The 24005-nt window shown below is 49.0% G+C and overlaps 1 protein-coding gene across 1 annotated transcript in view; it reads right to left on the bottom strand.

The window, feature by feature from the left end:
* Positions 1-22231, bottom strand: part of LOC130127232 (AT-rich interactive domain-containing protein 5B-like) — a 36002-nt gene extending 13771 nt beyond the window's left edge. Inside the window, exons 1-2 of the mRNA XM_056296801.1 lie at positions 22202-22231; positions 21573-21827 (exon numbers count right to left, since the gene is read on the bottom strand). Coding sequence (XP_056152776.1) covers positions 21573-21827; positions 22202-22222 — 276 coding nt within the window. The 5' untranslated portion in view covers positions 22223-22231. The remainder of the gene's footprint in view (positions 1-21572; positions 21828-22201) is intronic.
* Positions 22232-24005: the final 1774 nt, after the last annotated feature.

Raw genomic sequence — 24005 nt, 5'->3', positions numbered from 1 at the left:
GTACTGTTAACCAGCAGGGTGTCGGTGGAAACTATGCTACTGTTGGGCGAAGGAGAAGGAGAGGAGGAAAGCATGTCCAGAGGCAGCTAGAGAGGAGGAAGGGTAGGCATGTGGAGGTGAGAGTTGGAACTTTGAATATTGGCACTATGACTGGTAAAGGGAGAGAACTGGCTGACATGATGGAAAGAAGAAAGGTAGGCATACTGTGTGTGCAAGAGACCAGGTGGAAGGGGAGTAAGGCCAGGAGTATCGGAGGTGGGTTCAAACTCTTCTACCATGGTGTGAATGGGAGGAGAAATGGGGTAGGGGTAATTCTGAAGGAAGAGTATGTCAAGAGCGTGCTGGAGGTGAAGAGAGTGTCAGACAGAGTGATGAGTATGAAGCTGGAAATTGAAGGTTTATTGCTGAATGTTATCAGCGCATATGCCCCGCAAGTTGGGTGTGAGATGGATGAAAAAGAAGAATTCTGGAGTGAGTTGGACGACATGGTGGAGAGGGTACCCAAGGAGGAGAGAGTGGTGATTGGAGCGGACTTCAATGGACATGTTGGTGAAGGGAACAGAGGTGATGAGGAGGTGATGGGAAAGTATGGAGTCAAGAAGAGAAATGTGGAAGGACAGATGGTGGTCGATTTTGCGAAAAGGATGGAAATGGCTGTGGTGAATACATATTTCAAGAAGAGGGAGGAACACAGGGTGACGTACAAGAGTGGAGGAAAGTGCACACAGGTGGACTATATCTTATGTAGAAGGCACCATCTAAAAGGGATTGGAGACTGCAAGGTGGTGACAGGGGAGAGCGTAGCCAGGCAGCATCGGATGGTGGTCTGTAGGATGACTTTGGAGACCAAGAAGAGGAAGCGAGTGAAGACACAGCCGAAGATCAAATGGTGGAAGTTGAAGAAGGAAGACTGTTGTGTGGAGTTCAGGCAGGAGTTAAGACAGGCACTGGGTGGTAGTGAAGAGTTGCCAGATGGCTGGAAAACCACTGCAGAAATAGTGAGGGAGACAGCTAGGAAGGTACTTGGTGTGTCATCAGGACAGAGGAAGGAAGACAAGGAGACTTGGTGGTGGAATGAGGAAGTACAGCAAATTATACAGAGGAAAAGGTTGGCAAAGAAGAAGTGGGATAGTCAGAGAGATGAAGAAAGTAGACAGGAGTACAAGGAGATGCAGCGTAAAGCAAAGAGAGAGGTGGCAAAGGCAAAGGAAAAGGCGTATGGTGAGTTGTATGACAGATTAGACACTAAGGAAGGAGAAAAGGACTTGTACCGATTGGCTAGACAGAGGGACCAAGCTGCAAAGGATGTGCAGCAAGTTAGGGCGATCAAGGATAGAGATGGAAATGTGCTGACAAGCGAGGAGAGTGTGCTAAGAAGGTGGAAGGAGTACTTTGAGGGGCTGATGAATGAAGAAAATGAGAGAGAGAGAAGGTTGGATGATGTAGGGATAGTGAATCAGGAAGTTCAGCGGATTAGCAAGGAGGAAGTGAGGGCAGCTATGAAGAGGATGAAGAATGGAAAGGCAGTTGGTCCTGATGACATACCTGTGGAGGCATGGAGATGTTTAGGAGAGATGGCAGTGGAGTTTCTAACTAGATTGTTTAACACAATCCTGGAAAGTGAGAGGATGCCTGAGGAGTGGAGAAGAAGCATACTGGTACCGATTTTCAAGAACAAGGGCGATGTGCAGAACTGTAACAACTACAGAGGTATAAAGTTGATCAGCCACAGCATGAAGATTTGGGAAAGAGTAATAGAAGCTAGGTTAAGAGGAGAGGTGACGATCAGCGAGCAGCAGTATGGTTTCATGCCACGAAAGAGCACCACAGATGCGATGTTTGCTTTGAGAATGTTGATTGAGAAGTATAGAGAAGGCCAGAAAGAGTTGCACTGTGTCTTTGTAGATTTAGAGAAAGCTTATGACAGAGTACCGAGAGAGGAGGTGTGGTATTGTATGAGGAAGTCAGCAGTTGCAGAGAAGTATGTAGGAGTGGTGCAGGATTTGTATGAGGGAAGTGTGACAATGGTGAGGTGTGCGGTTGGAATGACGGATGGGTTCAAGGTGGAGGTGGGATTACATCAAGGATCGGCTCTTAGCCCTTTCTTGTTTGCAATGGTGATGGACAGGTTGACGGACAAGATCAGGCAGGAGTCTCCATGGACGATGATGTTCGCGGATGACATTGTGATCTGTAGTGAGAGTAGGGTGCAGGTTGAGGAGAGCCTGGAGAGGTGGAGGTATGCACTGGAGAGAAGAGGAATGAAAGTCAGTAGGAGCAAGACGGAATACCTATGCGTGAATGAGAGAGAGGACAGTGGAATGGTCAGGATGCAAGGAGTGGAGGTGACAAAGACATCTGAGTTTAAATACTTGGGGTCAACTGTCCAAAGTAACGGGGAGTGCAGTAGAGAGGTGAAAAAGAGAGTGCAGGCAGGTTGGAGTGGGTGGAGAAGAGTGTCAGGAGTGATTTGCGACAGAAGGGTACCAGCAAGAGTTAAAGGGAAAGTTTACAAGATGGTTGTGAGACCAGCTATGTTATATGGTTTGGAGACATTGGCACTGACGAAAAGACAGGAGGCGGAGCTGGAGGTGGCAGAGTTGAAGATGCTAAGATTTTCACTGGGAGTAACGAAGAAGGACAGGATTAGGAACGATTATATTAGAGGGACCGCTCAGGTTGGACGGTTTGGAGACAAAGCAAGAGAGGCAAGATTGAGATGGCTTGGACATGTGTGGAGGAGAGATGCTGAGTATATTGGGAGAAGGATGCTGAATATGGAGCTGCCAGGGAAGAGGAGAAGAGGAAGGCCAAAGAGGAGGTTTATGGATGTGGTGAGGGAAGACATGCAGGTGGCTGGTGTGACAGAGGAAGACGCAGAAGACAGGAAGAAATGGAAACGGATGATCCGCTGTGGCGACCCCTAACGGGAGCAGCCGAAAGTAGTAGTAGTAGTAGCTTTCTTCTTTTGATACACCAGCTTTAGCTCACTGTTGCTGCCAATGCAAATACATTCTCTCTCTCTCGCTCTCTCTCTCACTGTCTCTCTCGCTCTCTCTGTCTCTCTCGCTCTCGCTCTCTCTCGCTCTCTCTGTCTCTCTCTCTCTCTCTCTCAGCCCATAGCCATGGCTGCTGCAGCCAGTCATGATATATCCAAAAGAGTTGAATCAAGTGCAACTGGACTTGGTATATATCCGTGAAGACGTTCCGCCTCTCATCCAAGAGGCTTCCTCAGTTCGTGCCTTTCTGACTAGACCAAGCTAGTCTGACCAAGGTCTAGTCAGAGAGGCACGAACTGAGGAAGCCTCTTGGATGAGAGGCGAAACGTCTTTACGGATACATACCAAGTCCAGTTGCACTCGATTCAACTCCTTTGGATAACCACGACCTGGATGAATGAGAACATTCACAGACAGTCATGATATAAATCAGCAGGGTCGTCTCTCAGACCGCAGTAACCCTCTGTCAGTGCTAAGTATTTACACCACAATGACCCGGAAGTAAACTTTTACTGCACCACAATCACTTCCGCTACTGGGTCGTTCAGTCTTGACCTTCTGGAAACATTGTCACATTTGTCAGACTTTTTTTTTTAAACTCGTTAATTGACAATGGAGTAAAGTGTAACTGTAGTATGTAAAGTGTGCATCATACATGAGACGTGCCCTTCTACAGAGCTGCCTCTGAGGAGGCCATGATGGGCATGCAGAGCAGAACATCAGACGATGAAGCGCTATCACTTCTTCATCCAACTCTGAACTGCTCCCGGCAGGGGGCATGAAACATGTCAAGCTCTACTGAAAACAACAACAGACTGGTTTGACTAAGCTTGTGTGTTTGTGTGCATGTGTGTGTGTGAAACGTTTTACATTCTAGCCAGCTCCCAGCAGAAGGGCATTTTGAGCTACTTGCCTCTCTGTCTTACAACCTAATTCTCAGTTTTTGTGTCAGTTTCTCCTTGTTCCTGTTTCACTGACTACCTGTCCAACATCTGCCAACATCTGCATATATGACTCTGCACCTGTCTTCCAACTTCTGTCTGCCAGCTAACATGTCTCACTATGTCGTCACTATGTTCTCTCTATGTCCTCACTATGTCCTCTCTATGCCCTCACTATGTCCTCACGCTATCCTCTCTTTATCCTCACTATGTCCTCACTATGTCCTCTCTATGCCCTCACTATGTCCTCTCTATGCCCTCACTCTGTCCTCTCTATGCCCTCACTATGTCCTCTCTATGTCCTCACTATGTCGTCACTATGTTCTCTCTATGTCCTCTCTATGCCCTCACTATGTCCTCACGCTATCCTCTCTTTATCCTCACTATATCCTCACTATGTCCTCTCTATGTCCTCACTCTGTCCTCTCTATGCCCTCACTCTGTCCTCTCTATGTCCCCTCTATGTCCTCCTTCTCCTGTGGGGGACTACATCAATCTTTACACCCACATGATGTAACCTCCTCTCAGGCTTCACACTCAAATAGTGGACGAGCAGCAACAAGGAGAAGTGAGGAGAAGTTGCTCTAACGCGTTGCCTTTAAATAATGGCAAATAATAAGATTTTAATATTTAATAAAATTATAATAATTTTTCTATAAATTTGAAAAGAAATGTCAACATTAACACCAGCATTCATGTGTTGCATCATTGTACAGTCACATCATTCCGTTTACAGCTAAATAAAACCAGCAGGTTTAAGTGTAAAAGCCCTGAAGGGGGCGTATTTGTCTTACAGATACACGGACACAAACGTTCCTCCGGTCACTTGTGTAGTGACCCACATCTTAATACAGCAACAACATGCAGTCAAAACATACTGCGGCAACTCACAAAATAAACCGCGATGACTCAGCTCGTTTACATTGTACTGGTGACACTAACTCATACTTTACAACAAACAGAATAGTCTGCAAACCAGCGCCCGCTGTATGGCTTTCCCGCCACACGACAGAGCGGTTAGCATGACATGAGGTTAGCATGGTTAGCTTATCCATCGTCGTTAGCATTACACGAAGATAGAAGTGGCGGCTGGTGCTAAAAAAAATTTGGGGGGGGGGCGCAATTTAGCTTGGCGCAGCACACCTGACAGTGGCTTTAATGACCACACAGTCACAGAGTTATTAAGAAGGACCATGTAGCCTATAGATTTGATCAGGGTTCGTTTGTCAGGGTGGATGATTGACAGTCGAGACGAGGTGTCGTGGTGGGTGTGAACATGATTGACAGCCACGAGAACTGTCCAATCACATTAGATAAAAAAAAATTAAAGCAATAAAAATCTGCTGCCAATAAAAGCGGGAGTGTCTGGGGCAGCACAGAACTGCGCCCCCTGGAAAATCTGAAGAAACCAATCAGACAGCAGCCTCAGGTCACCTGCTCGCCACAGGTTTGAGGGCTCACATAAGGTATGGTTTGGCCGGCGCCCCTCACCCAGGAAGTATATGTATTCAGACAGGAAGTACATGTATTAAGACAGGAAGTACATGTATTCAGACAGGAATCAAGCAAACACCATTTGAACCAATATTTAACGCTGCTGACAGGCGCTCACAGACTGACAACACTTTTATTTCATCATTATTTACACTATACAACTACATGATATTTAACATGTTTAAGTAGATTTCCATCTCTTGATATTTGAAGAGGGCGGCGCCCCAGCGTCCTGTACTGGCCAACCGCCACTGGAAGTTAGCATCGTTAGCTTATTCGTCATCATGTAATTAACTGAATTTCTCCACAATACACAGGCATACCATAATACCGATACTTTCCCCAGCATATACACTTTTAACTAACACACCTGTTTAGCTGAAGGGACTCATACCTGAAAAGGGAGTATTTGTCTTACTTTCCCCCGCTTTCTTCACCCAATTGTAACTGGCCAATCACCCGCCTCTTTTTGAGCCGCCCCGGTCGCTGCTCCACCCCCTCTCTGCCGATCCGCGGGGCGCCCCGACCGACCAGAGGAGGCGCTAGTGCAACGACCAGGACACATACCCGCATCCGGCTTCCCACCAGCAGACACGGCCAATTGAGTCTGTAAGCCGGAGGTAACACTGGGATTCGAACTGGCAATCCCCGCGTTGGTAGGCAACGGAATAGACCGCCACACCACCAGGATGCCCCAATTTGTCTTACTTAAACACGGACACAAGCTTTCCTCTGGTGAGTTCCTCCCCTTAACCTAGCTCAACACTCCCCCTGCTGGAGTCTTCTGGTAACTACAACTACTCAGTACTGCTGTTGTTAGGGTGGCATGATCAACACAAAACATACGGAAACACAGGAATAACTGTTCTCAAACTGCTGCAGCTGACGACACACATTTTAAACACAAGATAAGATATCGCATGACAATGCTGGCAACGAACATGATTCCATCTGTCACATAAGCACTTAGCGCTCCGTCTCCAATATCAACTAGGGTGACCAGATTTTCAAAATCCCAAACCGGGACCCTAAAAAGTGTACCGCACGTTCGTGCACGCGCACACGCATATGCACGCGCTCACAAGCTTGTTTGTCTCGCCGTATATGATACGTTGAAGGGTTTTTATCCCCTACCACCCCACCAAAAAAAAGACACATTTAATAAGTACTGGCTATAATATTGCTTGCTGTTCTTTTTTGCAATGATCAAATGTCCAAATGTCGCTAGCATGAACCAGTAGAGTTTAACTAAGCTCACCTTCAATCCCATAAAGAGGTCGGCCCTTCTCTCCACCATCTCCTCCTTGAGACTGTGGAGGTACGATGCAGAAGGAACAGCAGTGCCCTTCCGTTTCTCCGTCGTCTTTACGGTGTCATTGAAGAGCGTCGATTGGTTGTGCATGAACCACATCCAGACCTCACACGCGGGGTCTTGGAGGAACTGCACAATAGCAGTGGGGGCTTTCTCCTGGGAACTGGAGTAAGGCTGTAGAGCTGGATAGAGCTTCAGCACCCTCTCCACCGCAGGCCCAAGTGACAGCCAGCGGGTGTTGCTCGTTCCCAGGAGAGTGACGTCGACAAAGGCACAGAATTCTTTCAACACGTCTGTTCGGACGGTGTAAATGTGAGAGAATCTGAAGACCTTTACGATGAAGCACGGGAGAGTATCCACTCCAACGAGGTCGTGGGTGGTGGCCTTGTTCAACTTGCAGAACACACTGATTTCCCCTCTCCTCGCCTTTCCTCCGAGGCTGGTGTTGGTGTTGTCAGCACAAAAGCCGACAACTTTGTCCGACAGCACGGAGGCCACGGTGGACTTCTCAAAGAGAATGGTTGACGTCTCACCCGGGACTGATGTGAAGTCCAGGGTTTTTAACGTTCACTCCCCTCGGTTGCTCTGAAGTACCGGATAACAATGCAACCGAGTCGCACGGACTTTCGTGACGGCATCACGTTAATTAATAATCGTGAAACCATCACGATTATGACCCGATTTACCTGATGTGGTCACGATCTGATAGAACCCTAACCCTCGAGTCGTGACCACATCACGTAAATCAGGTCATAATCGTGATGGTATCACGATCGAAAGTCCGTGCAACTGGGTAGAGCAATGAGCGGTAAGTGATGTAGCCTTGTGGTGCAGTACACCTCGTATCGAATCCCGCACCGGGCAAGAAAATAACAGGTTACATTTGTCTTAACAATCGCCTCGGCTTTGGGGCGGGCGCATGAAAAATGCTCATCGTAGAATTCACGAAGGAAGACCGGCTGTACGGCCCATAGACCCACAGCTCTCACCAGAGGGTCGGCAAAGTCCCCTCCTGAGCTGCCCGTTCCAGCTCGCTGTCGCCGGCGTTGGCCGCGCTAGAGTAGCTAGCAACGGTGCTACTTCCCGCCTGTAGCACCGCTTGTGTTCGGCAGTTCTGAGTATGTCGGCAATGTAATATTCAATACTGTAACGTGCATGGATAAGTAGACACGTTGGTCCTTGACTAACGGGTCGAACCCTTTAGTCGGCTGGTTAACGTTGTCTCCCGCGGTGCGGGCGATACGGGTTCGCGTCCCGGCTGCGGCAGTTCCTGTGGTTGCCTCCCGAATTCGCTACATTGTTGTCAGAAGTGGGATGGTGAGGTCGTCGGAAGCGCGTGCGCCCAGAGGCGTGGGGGAGCTGATGTCCGGTTGGCTGAAACAAGGAAGAGCTAGAAGAAGTCTACTAAGTTTGGCTCCCACCACAGCAGTCTCAGCGATGGTCTCCAACATCCAGGTGACGTCCCTCATGGCTGATGAACCGCTGTTGCCAGTGTGACAAGTCTGGACACATTGCCCGCGACTGCCCAGCACCAGCGCCGAAAGCCAGAGTCAACCGGCTGGCAGGGAAACGACACCGGAGTGGCCTAATGAGGGGGCTGCCATTCCAGCCCAGCCCCCCTTCAAGGCTGATGCACGCTGGTTGGCCATTTAGGTCACACCAAAGGACTGTATTTGGACTGCCAACTCGACGGTCGATCCTGCCAGGCCCTGGTAGACACGGGGTCTACCATTCCCCTGGTGTGACCTGGCGTCCTCCCGGGCACCACCGGCACCCTCTCGGGGGCATGGTCACCAACCAACACCCAGCTGATGACACTAACAGGGGAGAAGGCTGGCATGAGATGGAAGAGGTCACTGTGAGTCCAGGCTGAAGACCAGGAGCTGACATATCAGTTCTCGCTCACCAACACCCAGGACCCATGCATCATCGGTCTGGACCTGCTGACATGCTGGGGTGCCCGTGTTAACATGTCGAATGCAACCATCAGCCGGGGAAGGAGCGGGTCAGGGATCGGTGAGCCAGTCACCGAGCAGCCACTGCTCAGCAGGCACAGGGCCCTTGTGCAGCATTGGAGTGCTGCTACTGCCAGCAGCACAGGAACGGGGCCAGATGACACCGGCAGTGATGGTTGTCCAGACCGCCAGCAATGAGGAGAGGTGTTTCTCTTTAACCACGTAGTAACTGAGGCAGCAGCAGGAGGTAGACGTGGCCTTTGCGCTAGTGAGGGGCTCGCTGGAGACGCGACCCGAGTTGACAGAGGTGTCAGTGCTGGGGCCCGAGGTAAAGACCTATCACTCCCAGTGGGGCAACTTCAAGCTCCACAACAGGTTGGTGAACCAGAGGTGGCAAACTCCCCGACAAGGGAGTGACTGACCTCTTGTAGCTGTTCTCCAGATGGTCCGTGGCTCAGTGGGGACGGGGCACCACGGTTGTACTGGCCTAGCTGTCAACAAGACGTGGAGCTGCATGTACACTGCTGCGACTCCAGCACCCGCTGGGGCGCAATGGGGGGGGGTTGGTGCAGAGGGTGCAATGCACACAGGCGCCGCATCAGCGGGGGCGCCAAAAGTACAGTGTACAGTAAACAATTTCTTGTTATGGCCTATTTGTTTTTTAGAAGTTCAATATTTATAAATATTATTACTTAGATGAGAACTTTGAATTAGAATATACATAGTTACATGTTATAATTTTTAGTTATTTTTTTTGTTTTTGCGTACGGTCTTCTGACGCCCTCGCTGATGTGGCGCCTGTGTACATTGCACCCTCTGCACCCCCCCCCCCTCGTTGCGCCCCTGCCCGGGGGCACAGAAGAGGGCCTGTGACACACGGTACTTTGGGCGGTCTGTTCGCCAGCGGCGACACCCTGGCATTTGTATTGGGTGATGGGGTCATCGGGGACGACTGACCCCTCAAGTGGGAGCTATCTATCGACCGGTGGAGGTGGTCGCTGGGACTGTCGGCGGCTCCGCGCTGGGGGAGCGCAGGGGCTCATGGAACTGTTGGTGTTATTGAAATTGTTATGATTTATGTGTTTAAATGTTGCGTTCATGTTGTGGTTATTGTGTCGTTTGTTTGGGAGTTTGACTTGGACTGGGTAGAGGACTGTTTCTGACTGACCGTAGGACCGTGACTTAGACTGGTGTTGCCAGGTAAGTCATCGGGGGGGGGGGGTTGTTGTCGGTTCTGGCCAAATCAAAAGAGCACTCCCAGGGTCGTGTGGAGGATGGGGTTAAAAAGAGATCTCTGCCTCTCCACTCATTCCTCCACGCCGGCTCGCCACAATACTTACATATTACAACACTACCTTCAGCAACATCGTTATTCATGTCAAGTCAAGTCAATTTTATTTGTACAGCCCAATATCACAAATCACAAATTTGCCTCGAGGGGCTTTACAGCAACGGCACCAATAATGCTAGGATGAAGCAATCAGAGACCACAAAAGCCAGCCTAGTCAGAACGCTTGAGTTGGCCAGAAAGATGTGTCGGCATCGATTATTGTCTCTGGTCCCTTACCTGTGAGGGGTAATGATGAGATGTACAGTAGGCTCACCTCAATGAACCGCTGGCCGGCGCGTTACTGTAATGAGCAGGGATTCGGCTTCGTTGATAACTGGCCTTCTTTCTGGGGCCGCCCTTACCTGCTGAAAGCGGACGGCATTCACCCTACTGGGGATGGCGCCGCTCTTTTGTCTAGCAATATAGATAGCTGTTTACGTTTAGTTTGACCCTAGGGACTTATCATTCAGCAGGTTGCAGGTGATTAGAGAGCCTGCTAGGTTTAAATCTAGTGCGGATGTGGAGTCAAGTAGTTTAGTTAATATGATTAGTCAGGGAATTTCTCATAGTGTAGATTATCAGCCTGATAGCTTGGCTATAACACTGAGACTGTCTCCCTACCCTGCTGTATTGCTCCCAAGCTCTCCTCTCCTAAATGTGGGAATCACAATAATCTAATAATCACTCCTACCACTGGTAGTGGTGAGATGTGCGACAAAGTACCTAATAATCTACAAAACCAAACAGCTAATGTTATCAAACGTGTGACCACATATCGTCCAAAGCGTTGGTGGCCAAAACTCTCAACAAGGAGTCTAATTCCAATTAATCTTTCACCTATTGGTAGCTCTAGAGCTCTGCCTACTACTGATCACTTCAACAAGTCGTTTAAATTTGGTTTCACAAATATCAGATCACTGTCTACCAAAGCCTTACTAATTAATAAATGATCTGATTCTTGAACATAGTTTTGACACGATTGGGTTATGTGAAACATGGCTGAAACCAATTGTGCTCCTTTCCTTAAATGACGCTTCCCCACCTGACTATACTTATGCCCCTGTAGCTCGGGCAACTGAACAAGATGGGGGCGCCACCTTAGTATTTAAGTCTATTTTCAGTTTAACTTCTAAACTTGACTCTAAATTCCAATCTTTTGGGAAATATAAAGTATAATGTAAAGGGAAATATACAGCAGGTAGACACCTGCCTACAGTAAGCAGGCCTGTTAGAGTCATACATCTCTACAAAACCTACACAATGTTCCAGTAAAGAGAATTACAGGCAAACAAAACAACACAAAATAAATTCAGTGAACATAATAATGTACTATTGTACAAATGTACTATATGCGATTTTTTATTTCTTCACAAAATAATATTATTTGTTATAATAATAAATGTACAATTTTAGGCCTTGGGCCATGTGCCCCTGGTACCCCGGGGAAACTGGTCAACCACCAGTGTTCATACAGAGACCCTGCCTGCATGAGTCTTCTGGCTGTGAGAACACAGAACAAATAAGACTCCCTATCAGGTCAGCGAGGAACTCATCACTTCCTGCTAAAATAAGGACCGGTCTGTACTTTAAGGGAGGGGTGGCAATACAGACGATCACGAAACCGTCCAGACCCATGGTGCACCGCCAAACGGGAAGCTGAGCAGATGAACGGTTGTCGAGACAATCGAAGGACGGACAGACGGACAGAGACTCCTTCCACTCTAGTTAAGACGATTATTATTACGAGGAATTTTGCAATGTACATAGGTAATATATCAAAGACTAACGAGCACGTGTTTAGTCCCTCTCAGGTCGTCCATCAGTGACCACAATTTGCCCACAGCAGTGTGGGGAAAACTTTTTTATATTATCTTTAACATGTAATCCTGGAAACCAATCCCCATTTTTAAAAACTGTATCGGTAATCCGATCGTGTCTTTTTTCTGTAACTGCACTAGAATGTAGTTTATTTGTTGGTTTGTTTGTTTGTTTGTTTGTTTATGTATTATTCATATCCTGATTACCCAGCGCCCGTTACTGTATTCTGCTACTCCCCAGGCCGGCCTACAGAGACCCAAGTTAATTTATCACAAAAACACATGAAGCTGATTATTGTTTGTGTACGTGCCATGGTAATAAATAGAAGACTGGAATACACAGGAGGAGCCATCTACACAACTAACTGCACCACAAAGGAGGCAAAAAGTCAGGCCAACAACATGGACTTGTTTCAGTATTCACAAGATAAATATTTTGCAGTATTTGGTTTATCTTAAACTAAAATAGCAGACGTCATATGACAGTCATCCCTAAAATAGAATTCACATGTCTGGCGGCTGGCCAGTGCAGGGCGCCGGGGCGCCGCCCCCTTCAAATATCAAGACGTGAAAATCTACTTAAACATGTTAAATATCATGTAGTTGTGTAGTGTAAATAATGATGAAATAAAAGTGTTGTCAGGCTGTGAGCGCCTGTCAGCAGCGTTAAATATTGGTTCAAATGGTATTTGGTTGGTTCCTGTCTGAATACATGTACTTCCTGTCTGAATACATATACTTCCTGGGTGAGGGGTGCCGGCCAAACCATACCTTATGTGAGCCCTCAAACCTGTGGCGAGCAGGTGACCTGAGGCTGCTGTCTGATTGGTTTCTTCAGATTTTCCAGGCGCCCCAGACACGCCCACTTTTATTGGCAGTGAATTGGTATTGTTTTAATGTTTTTTGATCTAATGTGATTGGACAATTCTCGTGGCTGTCAATCATGTCCACACCCACCACCACGCCTCGTCTCGACTGTCAATCATCCACCGTCTATGAACCCTGATAACATCTATAGGCTACATCGTCCTTCTTAATAATAACTCTGTGACTGTGTGGACAGTAAAGCCGCTGTCAGGTGTGCTGCGCCAAGGTACATTGCCCCCCCCTCCACCCAAATTATTCTTTAGCACCAGCCGCCACTGGTTGGCCTCTGTACAATTGCAACTGGACTCTGTTAAGCTTGAAATATAAAAGACGAGACTTCCCTGGTGTGTAAATGAAGTGAAGACATGGAGGACCGCTCCGCTAGTGAACGGAGACACCGAGAACCCAGGACGGATTAAGTGGAGACTGATTCAGACCCTCAGCAGTGGATTCTGGTTTATTGGGGAGCGTAAACACAGATCCACTAAACCGCTCTCGGCTCAGCAGCTTCATGTTTTATCATGTGGTGAAATCTCAAATGATTGCCCGTTTAGTGTTTTGTGTGTGTGTGTGTGTGTGTGTGCGTGTCGTGTTGTTTTTGTGAAATTCACACATGTGAGTTCTTTCTGCTGGGGGTGGGATTTTCCTTTTAAAAGCCTGTTGCTTATTATGTGAGAAACGTGATCCTTGGCTGGCCCGAGGGAGAGAGTACAATAAAGCCTGGAACAGAGGGGGGCTGTGTTCTCTGCACTGGGGGCTGACTCATGTCATTACTCTAACCAACAGCAGAACAAGATGAAACCCATTTGCTCATTACACCATATGGCCCATGAATACGCTCAGATGTTTCCAGCCAAATCATATCTGGATTATTGCTGCATTACGCAATGAAGCTCCTCACGGAAAATCAGTTGAATTGCATTGAATTACGCTACGTTTCCATATCATAATGGATCACATCGTGTTTTCTCCCCAACGAGGAAACGTTGCACAAGGTGCCAGGTGACAGGTCGGTGATATTACCATACGGCCAGACAGACGAGACGGTCCTCCGCCAAAAAACGACCCAATAGGTCGTTTGGACAAGCAGCTTATTACGACCTATAGTTACGTTTTAAGCTGCTTCCTCTCGGTCCTCCATAATTATAATACCTTACTTTCCCTGTAACCAGGGGTGTAGCACAAAATGCTGGGCCCTGTACACAAGCAGTCTCTGTGGGTCCCTTTCCTCTTTTGTCTCTCACTCATCACTTTTTTGAGTTCTATCGTACTGTATATTATTTACAACCACAGTCTATTTCAACCTGACTTAACTATCCTGCAGCGATAGACAAATGAACTGCACTGAGAGACGCTCGTGAGGGGCGGACTAAACCATTTTACACCTTTTGTAAGGGGTGAGAGGGGCCTCAAAGAGCCTCCACTGTTTTCTTGGAGTTCCTCAGCCGATGTATTGAGCTAGGTTTAACTGACATTATGACATTAATCAGTTAGTAAATGAAACACTTGGGCAGTGGGGCGGCACGGCTCAGGAGGTAGAGCGGGCCGTCCAGTAATCGGAAGGTCCCGGGTTCAATTCTCAACTCATTGAGAGAGTATGTCGAAGTGGCCTTGAGCAAGACACTGAACCCCCAACTGCCCCTGATGAGCAGCCTGGCACCTCGCAATGGCAGGCTCTACCGTCAGTGAGTGAATGTGAGTCATCCACTGTAAAGCACTTTGAGTGGTGGGTAGACTAGAAAAGTGCTTTGAGTGGTGGGTAGACTAGAAAAGCGCTTTGAGTGGCAGGTAGACTAGAAAAGCGCTTTGAGTGGTGGGTAGACTAGAAAAGCGCTTTGGGTGGTGGGTAGACTAGAAAAGCGCTTTGAGTGGTGGGTAGACTAGAAAAAGTGCTTTGAGTGGTGGTGGGTAGACTAGAAAAGCCTTTTGAGTGGTGGGTAGACTAGAAAAGCCTTTTGAGTGGCGGGTAGACTAGAAAAGCGCTTTGAGTGGCGGGTAGCCTAGAAAAGCGTTTTGAATGGTGGATAGACTAGAAAAGTGCTTTGAGTGGCGGGTAGACTAGAAAAGCCTTTTGAGTGGTGAGTAGACTAGAAAAGCGTTTTGAGTGGCGGGTAGCCTAGAAAAGCGCTTTGAGTGGCGGGTAGACTAGAAAAGCCTTTTGAGTGGCGGGTAAACTAGAAAAGCGTTTTGAGTGGCGGGTAGACTGGAAAAGCGCTTTGAGTGGTGGGTAGACTAGAAAAGCGTTTTGAGTGGTGGGTAGACTAGAAAAGCGCTTTGAGTGGTGGGTAGACTAGAAAAGCGCTTTGAGTGGCGGGTAGACTAGAAAAGCCTTTTGAGTGGTGAGTAGACTGGAAAAGCGCTTTGAGTGGTGGGTAGACTAGAAAAGCGCTTTGAGTGGTGGATAGACTGGAAAAGCTCTTTGAGTGGTGGATAGACTAGAAAAGCGCTTTGAGTGGTGGATAGACTAAAAAAGCGCTTTGAATGGTGGGTAGACCAGAAAAACGCTTTGAGTGGTGGGTAGACTAGAAAAGCGCTTTGACTTGTGGGTAGACTAGAAAAGCGCTTTGATTGGTGGGTAGACTAGTAAACCGCTTTGAATGGTGGTGGGTAGACTAGAAAAGCGCTTTGACTTGTGGGTAGACTAGAAAAGCGCTTTGAGTAGTGGTGGGTAGACTAGAAAAACGCTTTGAGTGGTGGTGGGTAGACTAGAAAAGCACTTTGACCTGTGGGTAGACTAGAAAAGCGCTTTGAGTGGCGGGTAGACTAGAAAAGCCTTTTGAGTGGCGGGTAAACTAGAAAAGCGTTTTGAGTGGCGGGTAGACTGGAAAAGCGCTTTGAGTGGTGGGTAGACTAGAAAAGCGCTTAGAATGGCGGGTAGACTGGAAAAGCGCTTTGAGTGGTGGGTAGACTAGAAAGGCGCTTTGAGTGGTGGGTAGACTAGAAAAGCGCTTAGAATGGTGGGTAGACTAGAAAAGCGCTTTGAGTGGCGGGTAGACTAGAAAAGCCTTTTGAGTGGCGGGTAGACTAGAAAAGCGCTTTGATTGGTGGGTAGACTAGAAAAGTGCTTTGACTTGTGGGTAGACTAGAAAAGCGCTTTGATTGGTGGGTAGACTAAAAAAGCGCTTTGAGTGGTGGGTAGACTAGAAAAGCCTTTTGAGTGGTGGGTAGACTAGAAAAGCGCTTTGAGTGGTGGATAGACTAGAAAAGCGCTTTGAGTGGTGGATAGACTAGAAAAGCGCTTTGAGTGGTGGGTAGACTAAAAAAGCGCTTTGAATGGTGGGTAAACTAGAAAAGCGCTTTGAGTGGTGGTGGGTAGACTAGATAAGCGCTTTGACTTGTGGGTAGACTACAAAAGCGCTTTGAGTGGTGGGTAGACTAGAAAAGCACTTTGAATGGTGGGTAGACTAGAAAAGCACTTTGAGTGGTGGTGGGTAGACTAGAAAAGCGCTTTGAGTGGTGGTGGGTAGACTAGAAAAGCGCTTTGACTTGTGGGTAGACTAGAAAAGCGCTTTGATTGGTGGGTAGACTAGAAAAGTGCTTTGACTTGTGGGTAGACTAGAAAAGCGCTTAGAATGGTGGGTAGACTAGAAAAGCGCTTTGAGTGGTGGGTAGACTAGAAAAGCGCTGTGAGTGGTTGATAGACTAGAAAAGCTCTTTGAGTGGTGGATAGACTAGAAAAGCGCTTTGAGTGGTGGATAGACTAAAAAAGCGCTTTGAATGGTGGGTAGACTAGAAAACCGCTTTGAGTGGTGGGTAGACTAGAAAAGCGCTTTGACTTGTGGGTAGACTAGAAAACCGCTTTGATTGGTGGGTAGACTAGAAAACCGCTTTGAATGGTGGTGGGTAGACTAGAAAAGCGCTCTGACTTGTGGGTAAACTAGAAAAGTGCTTTGAGTGGTGGGTAGACTAGAAAAGCGCTTTGAATGGTGGGTAGACTAGAAAAGCGCTTTGAATGGTGGGTAGACTAGAAAAGCGCTTTGAATGGTGGGTAAACTAGAAAACCGCTTTGAGTGGTGGTGGGTAGACTAGAAAAGCGCTTTGACTTGTGGGTAGACTAGAAAAGCGCTTTGAGCGGTGGGTAGACTAGAAAAGCGTTTTGAGTGGTGGGTAGACTAGAAAAGCGTTTTGAGTGGCGGGTAGACTGGAAAAGCGCTTTGAGTGGTGGGTAGACTAGAAAAGCGCTTTGAGTGGTGGGTAGACTAGAAAAGCGCTTAGAATGGTGGGTAGACTAGAAAAGCGCTTTGAGTGGTGGGTAAACTAGAAAAGCCTTTTGAGTGGTGGGTAGACTAGAAAAGCCTTTTGAGTGGTGGGTAGACTAGAAAAGCGTTTTGAGTGGCGGGTAGACTAGAAAAGCGTTTTGAGTGGCGGGTAGACTGGAAAAGCACTTTGAGTGGCGGGTAGACTAGAAAAGCGTTTTGACTGGCGGGTAGACTAGAAAAGTGTTTTGAGTGGCGGGTAGACTGGAAAAGCGCTTTGAGTGGTGGGTAGACTAGAAAAGCGCTTTGAGTGGTGGGTAGACTAGAAAAGCGCTTAGAATGGTGGGTAGACTAGAAAAGCGCTTTGAGTGGCGGGTAGACTAGAAATGCCTTTTGAGTGGCGGGTAGACTAGAAAAGCGCTTTGAGTGGTGGGTAGACTAGAAAAGCCTTTTGAGTGGCGGGTAGACTAGAAAAGCGCTTTGAGTGGCAGGTAGACTAGAAAAGCCTTTTGAGTGGTGGGTAGACTAGAAAAGCCTTTTGAGTGGCAGGTAGACTAGAAAAGCCTTTTGAGTGGCGGGTAGACTAGAAAAGCGCTTTGAGTGGCGGGTAGACTAGAAAAGCCTTTTGAGTGGTGGGTAGACTAGAAAAGCCTTTTGAGTGGCGGGTAGACTAGAAAAGCCTTTTGAGTGGCGGGTAGACTAGAAAAGCCTTTTGAGTGGTGGGTAGACTAGAAAAGCTTTTTGAGTGGCGGGTAGACTAGAAAAGCCTGTTGAGTGGTGGGTAGACTAGAAAAGCTTTTTGAGTGGCGGGTAGACTAGAAAAGCACTTTGAGTGGCGGGTAGACTAGAAAATCATTTTGAGTGGCGGGTAGACTAGAAAAGCCTTTTGAGTGGTGGGTAGACTAGAAAAGCCTTTTGAGTGGCGGGTAGACCAGAAAAGCCTTTTGAGTGGCGGGTAGACTAGAAAAGCACTTTGAGTGGTGTGTAGACTAGAAAAGCCTTTTGAGTGGCGGGTAGACTAGAAAAGCCTTTTGAGTGGTGGGTAGACTAGAAAAGCCTTTTGAGTGGTGGGTAGACTAGAAAAGCACTTTGAGTGGCGGGTAGACTAGAAAAGCGTTTTGAGTGGTGGGTAGACTAGAAAAGCCTTTTGAGTGGCGGGTAGACTAGAAAAGCGTTTTGAGTGGCGGGTAGACTAGAAAATCCTTTTGAGTGGCGGGTAGACTAGAAAAGCACTTTGAGTGGTGGGTAGACTAGAAAAGCCTTTTGAGTGGCGGGTAGACTAGAAAAGCCTGTTGAGTGACGGGTAGACTAGAAAAGCCCTTTGAGTGGCGGGTAGACTAGAAAAGCCTTTTGAGTGGCGGGTAGACTAGAAAAGCCTGTTGAGTGACAGGTAGACTGGAAAAGCCCTTTGAGTGGCGGGTAGACTAGAAAAGCCTTTTGAGTGGCGGGTAGACTAGAAAAGCGCTGTATAGATGCAGTCTATTTACAGACACATCACTTTAATTTATTTACAGAAATAAAAATTTGCAAACCAAAACAAACTTTTAGTTGCAGGCTTCCCGAGGCCCCCCCCCCTTTTCTGGGCCCTGGCAGGTTCTTCCCCTCCCCCTCCCCCCACTACGACGCCGCTGTCTGTAACAATAAGCATCTGCTTCCATAAGCTGTCTTGAGAAGGAATATTAATAAAAGCAGCGTGTAATGCCACATAGCGGTTATAATGTCCAGGCTAGCTGACTTTCTAACTCGTGGCTAACGTTAAGTTAGCTCTTATGACGTCATTCATAGGTAATCATACTGCCAATAGCAGTCTCATTTACTGTACTTAGACAGCGAAACAACACAAAATCGCACTGACTACATATTCTATTGTTTTCAAATCGTTTTAAAAACCCACAATGCACAGAGGCGAAAAGCATCTGTGGCATATCTCCTGCCGCCGGTAGGGGCGCTCATTTAGGAATCAGCACCCCTGTGGGTCGTATTAGAGGACAAATGACCTACGTGGTCGTATGGGTTGGAGGAGTTGTTGAGACAGACAGACAGACAGACAGACAGATAGATAGATAGATAGATAGATAGATAGATAGATAGATAGATAGATAGATAGATAGATAGATAGACAGATAGACGGACAGACGGACAGACAGACAGACAGACAGACAGACAGACAGACAGACAGACAGACAGACAGACAGACAGATAGATAGATAGATAGATAGATAGATAGATAGATAGATAGATAGATAGATAGATAGATAGATAGATAGACAGATAGATGGACAGACGGACAGACGGACAGACGGATAGATAGACAGACAGACAGACAGACAGACAGACAGACAGACAGACAGACAGATAGATAGATAGATAGATAGATAGATAGATAGATAGATAGATAGATAGATAGATAGATAGATGGATGGATGGATAGACAGAACATCAGCAGTAGTTCCACACTATGTACATACAGGGATAATTGACACCACGTGTGGGCTCAGGGTCTCATGCTCTGAGCTCTAGATGAGATAATATTTGCCTTCCTCATAAATCCCAGTGAGCTGAAGAGGAGCCAGGTCCAGGTCCAGGTCCAGGACCACGCGCTGCACACCGGGACGGGATAAACTTCAGACACGTTGCCGGTCCCTTCAAGACGAAGCCAGCTGCACGCTCATCAACCCGCCATTATTAATCACTACATAATGAGTGCGTGCATGCACAGCTTTTTTTTTAAAATGTCGATTGTTGTTGTTGTTGTTGTTGTTGTTGTTTTGCATGGCAGCCTTGCTTCAAGCTCCATTCCGAGCTGAAACACCAAACCCAGAGCTGGTTCCTGGGCTGTCACGGTACCTAGACTCCTTGTAACCAGGCGTTTAGGTGGCGCCTGTTCACTGTCAGCCGGCTCCGCAACCTGCGCACAAATGACGTCACATGACCCCTGCACAGGGCGCGCAGATGACGTGCCAGTCCTCTCCATGACCCGCGGTGGAGAGCCGACGCGTCCAAATACCACGCCCCACCTCGAGCGGTTATGGCGTCACCCGCGAGGCTCCGTTCGCCCGCGAGGCTCCGTTCGCCCGCGAGGCTCCGTTCGCCCGCGAGGCTCCGTTCGCCCGCGAGGCTCCGTTCGCCCGCGAGGCTCCGTTCGCCCGCGAGGCTCCGTTCGCCCGGTTCACCTGATGCGCGGACATCCACGAGCAGGTGAGCAGGGGAAGCGATCTTTCTGCTAATTAAACCATGGTATTAATGGCGGGGTTAGGTAATTAAGCCATGGTGTTAATGGCGGGGTTAGGTAATTAAACCATGGTGTTAATGGCGGGGTTTGGTAATTAAACCATGGTGTTAATGGCGGGGTTAGGTAATTAAACCATGGTGTTAATGGCGGGGTTAGGTAATTAAGCCATGGTGTTAATGGCGGGGTTAGGTAATTAAACCATGGTGTTAATGGCGGGGTTAGGTAATTAAACCATGGTGTTAATGGCGGGGTTAGGTAATTAAACCATGGTGTTAATGGCGGGGTTTGGTAATTAAACCATGGTGTTAATGGCGGGGTTAGGTAATTAAACCATGGTGTTAATGGCGGGGTTAGGTAATTAAACCATGGTGTTAATGGCGGGGTTAGGTAATTAAACCATGGTGTTAATGGCGGGGTTAGCTAATTAAACCATGGTGTTAATGGCGGGGTTAGGTAATTAAGCCACGGTGTTAATGGCGGGGTTAGGTAATTAAACCATGGTGTTAATGGCGGGGTTTTGTGTGAAAGCAGGCTGCCCCCCCACACACACACACACACACAGGAGCACTGGGCAGGCCGTCGGTGCATGCCGTGCATCTCTGCCAGGAAGGCGTGGCGCCCCCTGTCGTCCTCTGTGAGTCAGCGCAGAGCTCTAAAGAAACACCATCACACCATCAGAGCGGGAGGACAGGCGAGGAACGCCGATACCCCACCACATTTCATGCGACAGCGTTCTTCCTAGCTCCCCCCCCCTCCCCCCTCCTCCCCCCAGCAGAGACGCCACCGTGAGCGGCACATGTTCTTCATTCGAGGGTTCCGGATTTCAAAAGGGACGTCGGGGTTCGGGTCCAGGGCCGTCGTTGCTGCGTCTGAGTAACCAGCTCAGATGATGCACATGGTGGGGGGGGGGGGTGCCACAGCAAACAGAAAGCGGAACACCATGACCACATGTGATGTGGGGGTCGCAGTTGTCCCCCGGGTCGGAGCAGCTGGGTGGGAGTACTGTAGACCGTCTAGAGACTGTCCCGGAGAGCCGTGCGTAAAAACACAGCACTGACAGCGCGCACAACAACACAACAACACAACAACAACTCCAGGGACACGCTGAACTGACACGTCGACGAAAACAAATCAATATCCTTGGTTCGTTAGTGGGAATCGTGCGTAATTGGGCAGAGAACGCATATATCGCGCTTGCAGACCAAGTCCAGAGAGCAGACCAGGACTGCGGGACTCTGTGCTTCTGCGTAAACGCTTACATGAGCTCACCACACGTGGCTCCCTATGTATATATATATATATATATATATCTATAGAGAGAGAGGGGGAGAGATATTTAGGACAAGTCATGTCATAGAGGTGGGGGAGGGGGGAAGGGGACAGGTGATGGGGTGGGGGTGGGGGGGGTAAGGTCGGGAAGAGCCTTTACCTCGCCGTGGTGGACGGTTCGTCCCAGCGGGGTGTCCTCCGGCAGGAAGTAAAGTTTGGAGCTGGACAGAAGTTGCTTGCTCGCCCTCTCCTCCCAGAGCAGCTGCAGCTCGGCGACGCAGACCGGCTCCCCCGGCAGACACCGCACCAGGAAGAAGTCTCCCAGGGACAGGATCCTGCCTCGGCCGTCGAGGTGGAAGCGGAAAGCCTTGTAGAAAATATAGGGTCCGTGTAAACCGCAAGGTGAGCCTACCCACTACAGGAAAGACAACAGAACCCGACAAGTCGTTACAGCCCGGGCTCGTCGTTATACCAGACACATGAAAGCAGCCAGCAAAACCCGCAGAGTCCCTCCTGGAAGAACCCAGATCAACCCGAACACACAGCCAGGTTCAGACATGACATCATGCTGTCGGAGCAGTGCCCTCCCGCAGCACCACCCGGCGATGCGGAACATATCACAGGCTACGTGCTTATCATCTCCATTCCCCCTAATCAATAAAGTCATCTCAGTAAACTCTTCAGCCCTGATCCAGCGTGCAGCTGGACTCGAGACGATCGGTTATTGATCATGCGTAAAGCGTGTGTGTGCGTGTGTGTGTGTGTGTGTGTGAGGAGGTGGACCAGTACCATGAGCGCGCCGGGCTCCATCGCGGCGGTGTGGACTCATTAAACTATGAACGTCCTCTGCAAACTTGTTGGCTTGACTGCTTTTTGCAGAAGGTCCTGGAAGATCGCAGCGCGCGCGCGGGGGGGGGGACCCCGCCTTGCGTCAATATGAGGAGGCTCCGGTCCGCCGAGCGCCCACTTAAAATGAGCGGAAGTGTGACCCAATATCTTAAAAGACTGCCGTGTCTCCGGCGGACCGTTGGGTTTGGTTGTTCGTGGGACCTCGAGTCCCGTTAAATCCGCGAACCCCCGCAGCCCGGGCGCCATCGCGTCGCGGCGCTCCGCCTAATGCGGACGCTTCAAAACCTGCACACGTGAAATCCGCCAAGTGGTCCCTGTACACACAACAAAGCCGCTCGTATCAACACCCCCGGGCGCAGTTGTGGATTTATTTTGGTGGGTTTGAGTGTCTGGAGCTGGGCTCTGTCTGGTTTCCGGCATACGGCTCTGCCAGGACCTGGGAGGGAGGGGAGGTCGGCGTGTAACAGACAGGTTTCCTGCAGACCTGCAGAGATCCGCCGTGCGCGTCCCTCTGTCATCCAGCCGAACCTCCCGGCACCGACACACGGCTCCACACGTCGCGTGGACGGTCCGAACGCAGGCTCGGATAGCAGCACGGGGACCTGTCGGACCACCCGCCCCACGTCCTTTCCGCCACAACACGGTTCTCTCGAGCGGCTTCGCGACCCGCGTTGGACATTTATGGCCGAGGACGTGTTATTAGTCAGTAGTGGCTTTGTGTTGAAACGTGAGTCCGGGACGAGCCAGCGGGACGGACAGGGGTCAGACTGTGGACGAGCTGCTGCTGTCACGTTGCTCCGCTGAGCGGACCTGCCGTGGCTGCCGGTCCGAACTGACGGATGGCGGACTGGATTACGTACACCTAGAACGAGACAATGAAATGACGCAGAGCAGGACGCGGGGCAGGTGGACCTTCCGGAACCGGCTCCGTGTCCACTCGCTCGTCAGACAGGGCGACGCAGAAGCGCCGCGACGTGGACATGCAGCGCGAAGGCTTTCCTGCAGACCCGTCCTGGTGTGCGCGCTGCAGACCCGATCACACGCTGTAGAACCAACACCATAGAGGGTGCTGCACACGATCCAGATCCTACAATAAAACTGATTTCAATGGAAACTGACTGATTTGGTCCTTGTATATAACGACCTGTGTACAGTACGGTCCTACAGTCTGGGACCACATCGAAAACCAGATATGTCCATGTAAACCTGGAAATGATCGGAAAGTAGGAGGCCTTAGAAACATTTGAAAACACAAAAAGTTATGATGTAAAAGGAAGAAGTGTTTAAGATTCGGCCCTGTTTCTAGCTCAGCAATCACATTTAAGCAAATTTGTGGCATTGATCAGGTGAACTCGGGAGGTCAGACCTCCTGGAGTGGTTTCCCTCCCATTGAAGCAGGTAGACCTGATCTCCTCCCCAGAGCTCTGCTTGAGTAAATCAGCCGCAGCACTGGTCCACCTGTTATGAATATATACAGATGGCTGTGCCTCAGGTTTCCGGTGGAAGTTTTTTTTTGGAGGGGGGGCATTTTTCCTCCCTTTTCTCCCCAGTTGTACTTGGCCAATTACCCCCCACTCTTCCGAGCTGTCCCGGTCTCTGCTCCACCCCCCTCTGCCGCTCCGAGGAGGGCTGCAGACTACCACATGCCTCCTCCCATACATGTGGAGTCACCAGCCGCTTCTTTTCACCTGACAGTGAGGAGTTTCACCAGGAGGACTTAGCGCGTGGGAGGATCACGCTATTC

Source organism: Lampris incognitus, chromosome 17, assembly GCF_029633865.1.
Source record: "Lampris incognitus isolate fLamInc1 chromosome 17, fLamInc1.hap2, whole genome shotgun sequence".
Lineage (NCBI taxonomy): Eukaryota > Metazoa > Chordata > Actinopteri > Lampriformes > Lampridae > Lampris > Lampris incognitus.
This window is presented reverse-complemented; position numbering and strand designations above follow the sequence as displayed.